This window comes from Amia ocellicauda, chromosome 18, assembly GCF_036373705.1.
Source record: "Amia ocellicauda isolate fAmiCal2 chromosome 18, fAmiCal2.hap1, whole genome shotgun sequence".
Classification (NCBI taxonomy): Eukaryota; Metazoa; Chordata; class Actinopteri; order Amiiformes; family Amiidae; genus Amia; species Amia ocellicauda.
In genome coordinates this window covers 24913307-24927269 of record NC_089867.1, presented here as the reverse complement: position 1 = coordinate 24927269, position 13963 = coordinate 24913307, and the positions used below count along the sequence as shown (strand labels likewise).

The 13963-nt window shown below is 49.8% G+C and overlaps 1 protein-coding gene across 1 annotated transcript in view; it reads right to left on the bottom strand.

The window, feature by feature from the left end:
• Positions 1 to 13963, bottom strand: part of LOC136713661 (calmodulin-binding transcription activator 1) — a 318322-nt gene that overhangs the window by 61481 nt on the left and 242878 nt on the right. The window contains exon 6 of the mRNA XM_066690847.1: positions 13649 to 13720. Within this exon, the coding sequence (XP_066546944.1) occupies positions 13649 to 13720 (72 nt within the window). The remainder of the gene's footprint in view (positions 1 to 13648; positions 13721 to 13963) is intronic.

Below are 13963 nucleotides of genomic sequence, written 5' to 3'. Positions count from 1 at the left end.
TGAAGTAACGCATGAGAAAGACCTAGGAGTCTATGTGGACTCCTCACTTACTCCAGCCAAACAATGTGGGGAAGCAATAAAAAAGGCAAACACAATGCTAGGGTATATTGTCAATAGTGTAGAATTGAGAACAAGGGCAGTGATGTTCAGACTGTACAATGCACTAGTTAGAGCTCATCTGGATACTGTGGACAGTTCTGGGCTCCACACTTCAAGAAAGATATCGCTGCTCTAGAGGCAGTTCAGAGGAGAGCAACCAGACTTATTCCAGGACTGAAGGGAATGTCCTACTGAGAGACTGAGGACCTGAACCTTTTCACCCTGGAACAGAGGAGACTACGTGGGGACTTGATCCAAGTCTTCAAAATCATGAAAGGCGTCGACCACATCAAACCAGAGGAGCTTTTCCAGATCAGCAGGGACACACGCACCCGGGACACAAATGGAAATTGGGCTTCAAGGCATTCAAGACAGAAAACAGGAGACACTTCTTCACACAGAGAGGCGTCACAATCTGAACAAACTCCCCAGCGATGTGGCTGAAGAGACAATTTGGGAACATTCAAAAACAGACTGGATAGGATCCTTGATCACTTAGTTATTAATGGACACCAAACGAGCACGATGGGGCGAATGGCCTCCTCACGATTGGACACTGTCTTATGTTCTTATGTTCATAACAGCCTCATTCAAATAGATGTTTCTGCACAAGCCACACAACCACATTGTCAGTGGCACACACACACACACACTCTGTCAGTTTTGATCCACACTGCCCAGGACTGGAACAATAGGGGAAATTATGTCATCAAAAGCAAAACATCTTCAAACGGCCATGCAGGCAGAGGAGAGGGGTGCGGGTGTTTGATGTGGCCCTGGAGGTTCAGGCAGCGCTCTGTCGGGGAACACAGGTCAGACCACCAGAGTGCCCCCAGTAGTGCTGACAGCCTCCCCCTCCATCTTCTTCTGATCAATAATGAATCTTTAATCACACTGGACATGGCTGACTCTCTTTCTCTCTCTCTCTCTCTTCTCTCCCCTACTGTTCCTGTCACACACTGCATTCTCTGTACCTACACCCACACAAACACACACACACGCACGCACACGCACCTACACGCTGCGCTGTTCCCCTGTGTTTGAGGGTGTGTGTGTTTGTCAAGAGCTCTCTGCATGGATCTGGATGGGGCGAGGACAACACACTTCTCCATCTCCTGGCAATTAAGCAATTATGGAGTGAAGGATTATGGGGGGGGGTTTCAACCACTGCCTCCACGCCAGCCCCTAAACCCCCCACACCTAGAGATCTCGCCACCCGGCTGGCATCCAGCACCGTACTGACGTGAGACCGGGAACCCGAGCAGCCGGCCGCACTGTCCGTTCCAGCGCCGGCTCTTGGCAGCGTGTCTTGATTAGTTCACAATTAATTCAGCAAGCTAATTAAAAGAGCCGGCGGAACCAGAGACCTCCACTTGGAACGGATCAGAAGGTCGAAATAGCGGGATATGTGGACGTCTTCCAGCTTTCATTGGCTGGAGCACTTTGAGTCCACTTGGGCTCTAACATTAAAAACAACACCGAACACGAGCTGACAAGTACCCAGGGAAGGAGGGCCGGACATCACAGGGGCGGAGGAAACAAAACCACCGGCTTCAAGAGCAAACGCATCCAAAACATGAAATAAAAATAAATATGGTTCAAGAAAAAACATCTCCTACAGAAATAATTAAGGGGCATGAGAGCAAGCATCAATCTTGGCAGGCTGGCAGAGCCGGGGCAGGAAGAGCCCGGCGTAGAGGCAGCTCCATTAGGTATTGTCTGGGGCCTACAGGCTAATTTGTTTGCATCAATAATACATTCAAAGGATTTATCTAACTTGCAAATGAGTATTCATTTACTGGTCCAACAGCCAAGGCAAAACTGGAACGGCGAGAAGGAGAGGCGAGAGGAGAGAGCAGACGGCGGGGCGGACTTAACCCCTTCATCGCCACGCTGCTCCAGTCTCCCACTCGGCCCTTACTCAAGTTTACCCTGGTAGATCTACAGAAAAACACTGATGGCAGTTTCCCATCTGTACAGTACGACACCATCATGGTGGGGTGACTAGGTTACAAAAGCCTCCTAATTTCTCGTTCACGATCTGTGTGAGATGGTAAAGATGGGGTTTGAGAGCGAGCCAGCTCAGGCTGTGCAATAACCTCTCCCGGCTGCAGCGATCGATAGCTGTCTGTTTGGATGGCGGTGCGCTGCCAGCCCGTGTCTGAGCTCTGGGCGGGCGCTATGGCCATCACAGCTCAATGAACCTCTGAGTCACTTGCAGCTGAGGTGCTCTGCGATTGTACAACATAAATAAATGAATACATGAATAAGATAAATCCTGTCAAGACATCAAAAGAAAACTCTCTGCTCCAATGCCCGTGTCATCCGCTGGTGTGTACAGGGGAAACAGCTGGCCATTTAAGGTCACGACTTCTACTCCATATGCATTTTAATACGCTGCCTCTCTTTAGGAAAATGCTGTGTTCTTCACACAAAGAGTGGTGGGTGTATGAAACAAGCTGCCGACGTCGCCATGCCGTGGAAGCTGATTCACTACGATCCTACGATTGTACTGTGGTTGTGCTGAGCTTTACCCGGCTGGGACAGTGCCGTACCACACAGACCTTTCAAAAAGTCGATTGTGTGTTTGCTAGTGGATGCCAGAAGCCATGGGATTGATCAAAAAGAAAAATTAATAAATAATCAAACAAAACAGACTATACAGTAACACAGACTGCGTCCCAGCACTACGCGCTGAATAGAGCTTCAGTTTTGAAGTTTTTGCAAAATAATTTTATGGCGTTTCCTTAGGTTGTGGACAGTATGAAAGTATTTTCAGGTCCTGTAAGTGGGACGGCCTATGCTATACAACCGGTGGCATCCCAGCACACTGCACACGGGGTACAGCACACTGCTTAAATAGCACACATCCTGCCAGCTCCACACGGCGCTCCCAGATCAATCTCCAACTCCTCTCACCTCTCTCAGCTCGACTTCAAAAGCTCTCTCCTGCTCCGTGAAGTTGGATTCCCTTTTTTCTGCAGTAAAGCTGGATTTCTCCATATTTTCGCATATTCGCATATTTTGTTCCGGTGCTAAAAGCTAAGAACAACTCCAACTCCACTGTCGAGCTGTAACCGCTTTCTCTGTTCTCCTCTGGGACACGAAACACAAATACACTACCCTCTCACCTCCGCCAACCCCCTGCCCAACTGTCAGTCAGTCACTAACGCGCCCTCATCTCCACTCTTGGCTCAAACCCTCAATCGGCCCAATGAGCTTGTCATATCTCCAGTGCTTCTGACAGATAAAACCACACAAATGAAAACAACAGCCTTTTCCCATTCTGTTGTATCTCGGATACCAGAGCTCATTCCCTGACAAATCTCTATTCTTAGTACAAACACTTAAATGCTCCATCCGAGGCCGGTAGGACCACGGTGAGGGCCCGTCTCTCCCGCCCCGGCTGCCCACATCCGCCCCAAAATACCCCGGCTAAGAATAACCAGCGGGAGGCAGGAGCCGAGCCATTATCATTACGCACACGTCCTGTCACGACCGCGCCACAGAGAGAGGGAAGAGAGTAATGATTTTCTTGGTGCAAGCAATTAAAAAACTATTTGTCACCTGCCAAGATGGTTGGCTGCGGCCTTGGCACAGGATTAGACCCCCTCTCCCCTCTCCCCTCTCTCCTCTCTCCTCTCTCCCTCCCTCCCTCCCTCTTTCTCTCCCCCCCCCCGAAGCAGAGACGCACACACACACTAGGCAGAGGAGGCGCGGGGGGGGGGTGGGCCGACTCCGGATCACTCCCGATTTATGTAGACAGGTTAATACTGGACTAGACAGGGCCTCAGACAGCCACAGCCGTCAGGAATTCATGTAATATTAAAAACAAGGAGAATTAAAGACGTTCTGATGTTAACTTCCCATTGCCTTCAAAAATAGGGATTGATCTATCTCTGTCCCCATACGCACCCCCCCCACCCGCCTGTCAGAGTTATTTCAGTCCGAGGAAAGAGAAGAACAATCTGGGCTCTCAGTAGGTGTCAGGGACGGGGATGGGAAACAGAGGCAGCAGGTTGGAAATCATCCTAATGGGGAAGCATTTTGCGGGCGCACCGGAGCCGCGCTGCTATCCGTCCCCTCTCTCGCCCCCGTGCGTTAATCATAGACCCCATTAAGGACAACAGTGGGGGGGCTCGGATCCCCTTCTCACTTGACCCCACAAACTTCTGTCTCTGAGGCAAATAGCAGGGGGTCAACGGGCCAGATGGGAAATGCGATCAACCCATCACGCTCTGGCAAAACTGTTTTCTCGCCTCGGGGGGGTTTGTTTTGATCGGCTCCGCATCCCTCGTGCCGCTGCTTGGCTCTGTGCGAAGGTCTGGCAACGTTTCAGGGCTTATAAACTCAATAACATGTATATCCTCGAGAACAAGAGAGCAAGAGAGAGAGAAACAAAAGGGAGGGAGAGAAACAAAATGCGAACAAAACAAAACAAGAAACTCCCCCAGAGTTATGAGCGTGATTATTGCTGTACGAGCTCAGGGCACCGAGGGCCGAGTGTGGGGGGAGATGGACGGTCCCGTCCGCGGTCTGGGATTAACATCCCGCCCTGCCGCACGCCGAGGTGCTCTCAATAATGCAGGAGGAGCCGGGCGGCGCCCCAAAGAGAGGGGGACGCCTCGCACGGCTCTTCTCTCCACGCTGGTAAATTTTTAAACGCGATCAGAAGGAGAATAAAGCGACGTTGCCAAGCGTGGCGGTGCACAAACGGCACTCTGGGGCGACTTTAAGGCCGTAAAGACGCGGTGAGCCGCTCACTTTATATCTCCGCGCCTGCGTCTCTTTTACAGCCGGCAGAATGGCTCCAGCACGGGCCCTTGCGGTAATTTACGGCCCGGCTCGTTAACCACGTCTGAATTCCAAGGTGCGCTTTCCTCTCCGGGGCCCGCTGCCCCCCCATCGCTCTCCAAAACACCCTTTCCTATTCTCTGTATTTTTTTTCTCCCTACAACTTGGGAGAGGCTTGTGTTCCCTCCCTGTTGTGTGAGGTTGCAGTTTGGTTGTATTTTGGTTCTGACAAATATAGGTCCATCTCCAAACTACAATACACATCGAGAGCAACTGTATTATTTTGCATGCTTATATACAGAATATATATAATTATCCTTACATTTTTTTTTTTATTGTGTGTAAATAGACATTCTCCTGAATGTATTTATATACACGTCACTGTATGTTATTCTACATCCTCTGGACGACATCTGCCGAAGTCTACAAGTTTGTGTTGCTACAATGTCACATCACTCCGTGTTCACTTCAATGCTGTAGCCCCCCACTACGGCTGTGATGGGTTTGCCCTACGCATGTTTCTTCTCACAGGAGCTTGTTAAAAACCTTTCGACCGAGATTTCCTGCAAATGCAGTCTACACATTTATTCTCCAACTATTCTCAGTTCCCTGCGCACTTCTCCCATTCCCCTGCCATCCTGTGTGAAGGGCACTACAGCATCCAGCGTGGTCGTCACAGACACGGATACGCCAGTGTAGAGTGGGGCTGTGTGGCCTGGGAGTGAGGACACATTCACACCCTCACAATGGGGACCCCCTCTGTCGGGAGGGGGAGGTGATTTCGCTGGAATGGTGCGCTGCTAACTGCATTCCCCCCGTTCACTTCCTGCCTTCCGACTCGGAGAAGAACTTCACAAGACAGTAAAGTTCATCAAGAATGCGCCGAGCACCGACACTGGCACAGAAGACACGGCCCAGGAGATGGCGGAGGGGGTGGAAGAAAGAAAAGCAATAAAAGAGCGAGAGAGAGACGAGTGGGAGCATGCAGATGATAAAACCACACCTTTAAGTAGCGCTTCACAGACAGGGATTCATCCTCCGACTTGCCAAAGGAGCAGACCGGTGTTCTGTACCCAGAGAGCAGTCACTGGGGAGTGCTTATGAACACTTCAGAGGAGCTTTTTTCCCCGTTCCTTTTTATTTTTCACACACTCGACCAGAAGTTAAAAAAAGAAAAAAGCGGCAGTAAGAACAGAGCTGGGAGCCGATGAACCCCCCCACCCCAACACACACACACACACACACAAATAAAGCACACAAACCACTTAACACCTCCCTCCAGACCGAGCAGCGCTGGATTTGGACGGAGGCCCTCCATCCATCAGACGCTCATCGGGGAACGGATACAAAACAAACATGTGAGAGTAATGATCTGATATCCACGTGGGCTAACGATGACCGCCCCTCTCTGTTCAGGAGTGACACGGAGTCTGAAATAAGACTCGGAGACCTGAAGGACATGTTCCTCACGTGTGCTTCTCTCTGGTACGAAGACCTCAGGGAACATCACGTATGTCCCTTTTCTGAAATCCACAGACATGTATCTATTATCTAGCTGGTGATGGAAATGATTTGTCACCAATACATACAAAAGAGGCATCGGACACCCACGGCCGAATCGTAAACATATCTGTCGAAATTCTGAACTCAAAAATATGGTAATCAGGCCAAGTACGACACGTCTGTCTATTTGGGTTGGTTCAGCTGCTGTTAATAATTGATGCATAAAAAGGTCAATCCCAGGACATTGGCAGCACAATCCCCAACTCTCCTCTCCTCCTTCGCAGTGCAGATTCTCACAAGAGAGAAAAGCTCGGAGTCACACTGTGCCGATGTAACCTTCTCTCTCTGCTGCACAGTTGCGACTCGCTCTCTCTCTCCCTCCCTCCCTCCCTCTCTCCTCTTCTCTCTATCTCCCTCTGAGTCTGTCTGAACGTTTGGCGACTAATCTCTTCCCATTACGCTCCCAAATTAATAGCATTGAAAATGTCACTCTCTTCCAATGCTAATTGCGCATCTAATGAATAATTAGCGGTGGACAAATCTGAAATTTTTGGTCATTAGTTTCTGACTCGTGGGGCGGGGGGCCGGGCGGGGGTCTCGACGACCACGTCAGGTGCCGGGGGCGGGAAAATCAAAAAACGAAAATGAGTGAGAGACGCTCGGGGACCTCTTGCCAAAAAGACCACGTTTGGACTCATTGATCTGATACCGCACGGCTTGCAACTCTGTGCCAAAGAAGCACGGGAGGAGAACGGATGGAATATTATTATATTTTTTACCAGGGGACTGATAATCTTCAGCTCCAGGCAAACAGCAATTCAAGAGCAGATCTGATTGCTACAAACACAACCCCTCGCCTGTCTGAAGAGCATCGATCGATCCAGGCAGTCGGCGATAAAGACACAGGGCCGCCCAGAAGTCTCTCTCCTCGGCACCACATGCATCTCAAGGCGCTGCAGCCACAAGAGCCGATCCGTGACGCTCTGTCACCCCAGACGTCTGCTGGTCGCTATTGAGGGAGTTTGCATGTTGTTCACGTGTGTGGCTCTACAAGGGCCACACCGATACTCGGGCCGTGTCAGAAGCCATGTTTTTACTGTGCAGGAGACGTGTTTTGGGGCGATTCTAGAGATCGTACCACGGGAGACATTGACCTGTTTATAAACCTCTCTACACCGAAACTCTCTCTCTCTGAAAAACACAGTATGTTTCAAAAGCACCATGGGATAAGTAAACCCACACACACCCGTATATTTATCTCCTCTGTAGCTCCTCTAAGGGTGTGCACAGCATTGACGTCTGTGCTCCGTGCCGTATCCTGAAGTTCTCTGACGTGGATGATGGAAAAGTGCTGCAATCGTTTTGGCTGACGGGACCGGAGCGAATGAGCAGAGAGAGAAGAGCGCGGGATCATCCCAACCTCCCGGCGGCTCGTGGAGAGCTGGGGGCGGGACGGGCCGAACAAGCCGGCGCTCGGTAATCAGGTGAATGTCAGTTTTGCTCATTCTGTGCTTTTTAACCTTTCCAGAGCGCTGAATAATTTAGCAGCCAACTCTCTCTCTCTCTCTCTCTCTGCAGTTTTTTGGTCCGTAGTCTTCACTAGTCACAGTTTCTGTAGTGAAAATGGTGCGACTAATCCAATCAGGGATTTGATATAGTCAGGGGTGTAGGATCCACCACAGGGGCTGGAGGAAAAGACCCCCGACCACGCCGCATGAACACTTTCCCCAGGAAAAAAAACAATCCCAGAGTTTTAAAATCCATTTAAATGATGAATCGGAGTTCATGTCAGACAGGTGCCGGTCCTCAGAGCTGGGAGTGGAGAACAGCATTGAAAAGATCTCACTGTGGCCTCGGGGTCTTGACCTCGGCATAAATACTTCGGTTCCTCTGAGAAAGCCCTCCAATCAGAAGCGATTGCAGCAGTCATGGGGGCCAAGAGTGGGCCTGTGAAATACATCACAGGTGGTATGTGTGTTTTGGCTGGCAGTTCTGTGGTCCATCAAAAGGTGCTCAAGAAATGAAGTAGTGCGTTGCTGGTTGTGGTTTGGGTTAGGTTGTCCTGCCCTCCTGTAGCTGGACTTGGTGTCAGTCCAGAAGGGAGTGTCGGAGACTCTTGGCTGGTTGGATATTACAGGGCTAAGGCACTGCAGATTGTAGCCTTCAAATTGAAGTTTGGTAAACTACCCAATTGGACACAGTCAGGAGCAGGCTGGGCAATTCCTGTCCTCCAGGGCTGTGTTCCTGCAGGTTTTCTGGGTACCTTTCAGTCAGCAACTAATTAAGACCTGGAGTAAACAGGCGATTTGACATCTAATCCTAATAATTATTCCAATTAAGCAATTAACTCTGTAGGTTGATCTAAAATCAGCCGCCACTGTGTCCCTGAAGGCCTGGAGTTGCCCGCCCCTGGTCTAGAAGACTGAAGGCCAATTCTGCACCATCTGAACTGCTGAGGTGCTCCCACGATTGTAAGGGCAGCTCCCAGGGGAGAGAGAAGCGTTGATTAGTGGTGAAAAAAGAGACGCCCAGATGTTGAGCGGCAGGCGGCTGGAGCAATGTGTCTCAAAGCGTCTCTGACTGACGGCTGTCAATGGGGAAGCCACCGAGCCAGACAGAGAGAGAGAGAGAGAGAAAGAGCCAGGCAGCAAGCCATCCACAAACTGGGCTTCAGGACAAGTGTATCGATCACACTTTGGACTTGGAAGTCTCGTTGCAATGGCTGCTGTCTCTCAGGAGTGAGGCCTAGTCTCCAAGCACGGGTGCAAGCAGAAGGGCCAAGGCTGGGGCGCAACTGGTGTCCCCCCAATCTGAAGGAGTCAACATCTCCGGGGTGGTGTTGTGTGGTTTTAACTCACTGCTACACAATGGTGACATACACAGAAGTGGAAGGACGCCCACTGGATCAAAACCACGCTCCGGATATAGAACTAGATGTCTGTCGTGATCAATAAAAAAAAAAATTGGAACTAAATTTCCTGTCACTTAAAAATGCCCTTCCTCCAGCATTGCCTACGACCCTGTCACACACCCCCACCCCTAACCGCCTCGTGCTGCGGACCACAGCCGGAGAAAGTGCAATCAGAGTTTGATGAGCCACATGCCCCCAATTAAATACCTGTAATGGAATTTTGCCTCGTTAAAAATTCACCACAGGGAATTAGCCAAGTTAAATATAGATCATTTGGGGCCGGCGTGCCAGTAGGCCGGCCTGTGCAGGGTGAGGAAATCAGAGTCTGCTTTACCTCTGCCGTTTATGTAACCGAGGAGGTAAATAAATAATTAAACAAACAGATGAATTAATGAACACTCCTCCTGAATATTCTAGAGGTGTGTATCTGTAGCCCGCAGGCATCCAGAGCCAGATCTGAGCGCACAACACACACACAACACACGAGCCAGGAGGTCTCTGCTGTCTTGCAAAGCCGAGGTTGTTCGGTCATTTTCCCAGCACCTCTAATTTATTCCTGACACAGAAACGCACATGCCGTGCCAACGCACACATGCACGCACACACACACACAGGAGTGAACTACACCTGCGGGGTAAACATGTGCCTTCTGCACGCCCGCCATTAGCATTCTGAGGTGTTGGTGCCTGCTGCATTGTGTGCTTGGCATTGTGCCCCAGTTGTATTATCTATACCATTGGTGATTAAGAACAGGCCTGCACCTGATTATGTACTGCAATTTGAGAGACAGACCTATGACCATGTGACCAGAGTGGGCGGGGCTAAAATGATTATTATGATTGACACAACATACATCTCACATCAGACCTGTCCAAACCAAAGTGCCAAATGTTTGTTTGTTTGTGTGTATGTATATATGTGTTTGTGTGTATGTATGTATATGTTTGTATGTGTTTAGCTATGTATGTATGAATGTATGTGTGCATGTTTGTTTGTATTTATGCATGTATGTTTGTATATGTGTGTGTATGTTTGCATGTATGTATGTGTGTAGGTATGTATGTATGTATTGCGTTGGCGGGGCTCTGGGGAGCTGGGCGGTTGCCGTTATTAAACAGCTCTTGCTGGGGAGCCGGCCTGACTTGAAGCGAAGCAGCCTTGTGAAAAATGATTAATCAGCAATGCTTTGGTGCCTTATGAGTCATTTCATTATCTGATCAAACAGCTCTCTTTGCACAATGAGGCGCCCCCCCGTGCCGACCGATGACCCGCCACACAATCCACGCCAAGAGAGAGAAAACAGACAAAGATTGAGCTGGCTTCGGCCGAGATGAAATTAATATTATAATTATCTTTCACCCACTGGAATATACTGGGGGGGAGAAGAAAAAAGAATTTGATGGAGATAGAGAGAGAGAGAAATCATACATCAGATTAGAGAGAAAGAGAACGGGGGGGATTCGATCAGTCAGGAGAGAGATTGAGAGCTCGGGGAAAGTGTCGTCATTTCTAACTAGGAACAGTTATCTTACAAGCACATTTGTGTGTGTATATTGTTTTGTTTGTTTGTTTCTGGTACAGCAAAAGGTAGGTATCGACACACTGAAACTTGAAAGTTATTAGCAGCGCAATCAAACAATCAGCACAACTCTCCGAAACAGATTGTTCAGAATCTCCGCTCTGACTTCTGCCATCACTCTCAATATTGTCTCTGTGCGCTGTCTGTGTGTTGAGTTAGTATTGCTCAGGATCTGCTGTGGAAGGGATTTGCACAGGGGAAGCAAACTTGTGTGGCACAAAACCTCTTAAAAAAAACAAACAGGAAGTGCAGACGTATTGGAGATACATTCTTCCGTGAGTTAATATGACATCACTTTTGTGTTGTGGTGTCTTTACTGCTCTAGAGATTTGAGTTTAAGCCTGAGCCCGGATTTAAGGCCAGGAAATGAAGTGCAGGGCATTTATAGACGTTACACAAGCCAGAAGAGTGTTGTGTGATATCGCAGTCCTGTCCCACGTCCTTCCACAAAACATTTCTGTCTCAGTCAGCACGGCCAAACAATACCGCAAACCCAACAGAGTCTGAGCTGTCGCCCCATGATAAGGACACTCTAGGGGGAAAAAACAAAACAATCTCCTTCAGAGCCATTAGGAGGAAGAGGAGAGGAGAGGAGACAGGGTCGTTCTGCAAAGAGGGTAAAGTGCTTCGAGAGGGATACATGAAGACAGTGCGTAATCAACCCCAAATCACATGGAGACGCACTCTGGATGGCGCGCTCTCTCCGACACACTCAGCGCACTCGGCCAAGTGCCTCCACCCCCATCGTCTTTTCCCCATTTGCTATATTAAAAGGGTTTTTTCACAACCAGATAAGGAGGCGGCATTGAATTGTAGTTGGCCGCCTAGAGGTTAATTCTACTCTCTCTCTCTCTCACAGGTGCAGATAACAAATCGCTCTGTGGAGAGGTGGGGGGGGAGTGTGTCTTTCATCTCCCTGCTCCCAACGCTCGGCACAGACTGGTAATTTACTCTGGCAAACAAGTTTACAGTTTTAGTCACCGGTAACCTTTTCCTGCGAATTGATGCCATGCTGTGCAGAGGGGGGCTGAGGGAAGGATGAGACACGGTGGGTGGGGTGGTGTGGAGGACTGGGGTGCATCGCAACAGAAAGACCCCGGAGGAAGAGTGGGAGACGGGCCACAGTCACACATTGGTTTAGGAAAGGTGTCTGAATGGCATCAGGGGCATTAGGGGAAATTACACTCAACTCCTGCTTTTGAATCATCTATTGCCTGTCCATGCAGCTCAGCTCCGATACCAGGGCCAGAGAGACAGACACGCGCACTGGGGTGGTCTCTGGCATCGTGGTGGGTTAACAAGGAAAGCCCGGCCCAATGTCAAGCCCACCAAACCCCTCAGAGTGCTTTCACTTCCCTCGGGAAATCTGGTCACTGCTGGCTGCTGGGAACCAGTGACACATGGACTATTGGGCCCGGATTACAAAGCAGTGCTGTGTGGACTACAGGGCCCAGATGGGAATCGGATGTTTCTGGACTATAGGGTCCCCACTGAAAGCCTCTACATCTAGGCAATAGAGCCCAGATCACAGTTGGGCAACTGGTAAGCAATACTTGATGGACTATGGGGCCCAGACTCAAAAGAGCTCTGTTCGCTCAGCCCAGTCGAGAACCATTTCTGTCTGGATGACGGGCCCGGACTGGAAGCAAGCTGCCGTTCTGATTGGTGGCTCCTTGCAGCCGAGCCTCAGAGAGCCCAGAGTGCTTTCCTGAGCAGAGCAAGTCCTCCCTCCGCGGAGAAGAGTAACTCAGCGCTCCCTTCCACTCTAAAATGTGACCACCGCCCCCGCATCTATCTCCGGCCCCCGGCCCCGTCGCTGGGATCGGCGGCGGCTTTGATGTATTGCAGGATGCTGCTGAGTACAGGGAGAGGGGCTGCGCTTAATCTCTTTTCCAGGCTCCATTAGGTCAGAACAAAACTCTGAGAGGGATTTTGTCATTTGTAGAGGCGAGGGAGAAAAAAGAAAAAGAAGTCCGGAATAATAAAATAACATGAGGTAGCAAAGGAGGATTTTGTAAATAAATCAAACGATGCATTTGTGTGTATCTGTGTGTGGGCGGGTTTATGAGGACCTTTTTTTAGGTAACAAACGGGTAATTACAAGGTTATTATGCTATAAAGGTGGTTTATGAGGACATTGCCAATGTCCCCATAATTCAAATCGCTTAAAAAACATACTAAATGATGTTTTATTGCAAATGTAAAAATGCGGAAAGTTTGTTATTAGGGTTAGGGAATAGAATCTATAGTTTGTACAGTATAAAAATCATTATGTCTATGGAGAGTCCACCAACATGCGTGTGTGTGTGTGTGTTTGTGTGTGCCTGTGCGTGTGTGTGTTTCTAGATCTAGAGAATCTCAGAAAAAGGTAACCCACTTCCCTCTCACCTCTACAAACAACACAGGGCCAGCCGAGGTGCCAAGGACCCGACTTCCTGGGTGGCTAAATAATTCACCAGGGCAGTAAAAATAGGAAGAAAGATAGAAAGAGGCGGGGGGGTGAGGGAGGAAAGAGAGGGAAAAAGTTCACAGGGAGGGAGGGAGACGGGAGGGAGATGCAGGGAACGGGACAGAGACTATGGTGGGACTCCTTTGTGTGGGGTGTTGACTTTCAAGACACTGTTAAAAAACAAACACAAAAAACATCGGCATGGGCGCTGGCAGCTGGTGTAGCTCCGGCCTGTCCACTCCAGCCTGAACTGTGAGGTACAGGCTTCTCCCACAGCGGCACCCAGAATAAAAAAACAGACAGGGTCTCTTACCTGGAGCAGCCAATAGCACCTGCGATGAAAGGTGGGGATGATCGAAGAGTGGACGTAGCAGCCGTAGAGACACTGCAACGAGAGAAAGACAGTGCGTTAGAGTCCTGAGTCCCGACGCTGTGCACCAGAGACCCGACTGAGCGGATGATGCAGCGAGGGGGCAGCCGTGCCTCAGAAGGCATCTGGAGAGGCCTCCGATCGGTGAGCAGGGGAGAGCGGCGTGTCAGACGGCCCACTGGTAATGCACGCTGACTAACACAGCGGCCCAGGGACTCAATGCCCCCCCACACACCGAGCGAGAACGCTGCCAGGCTG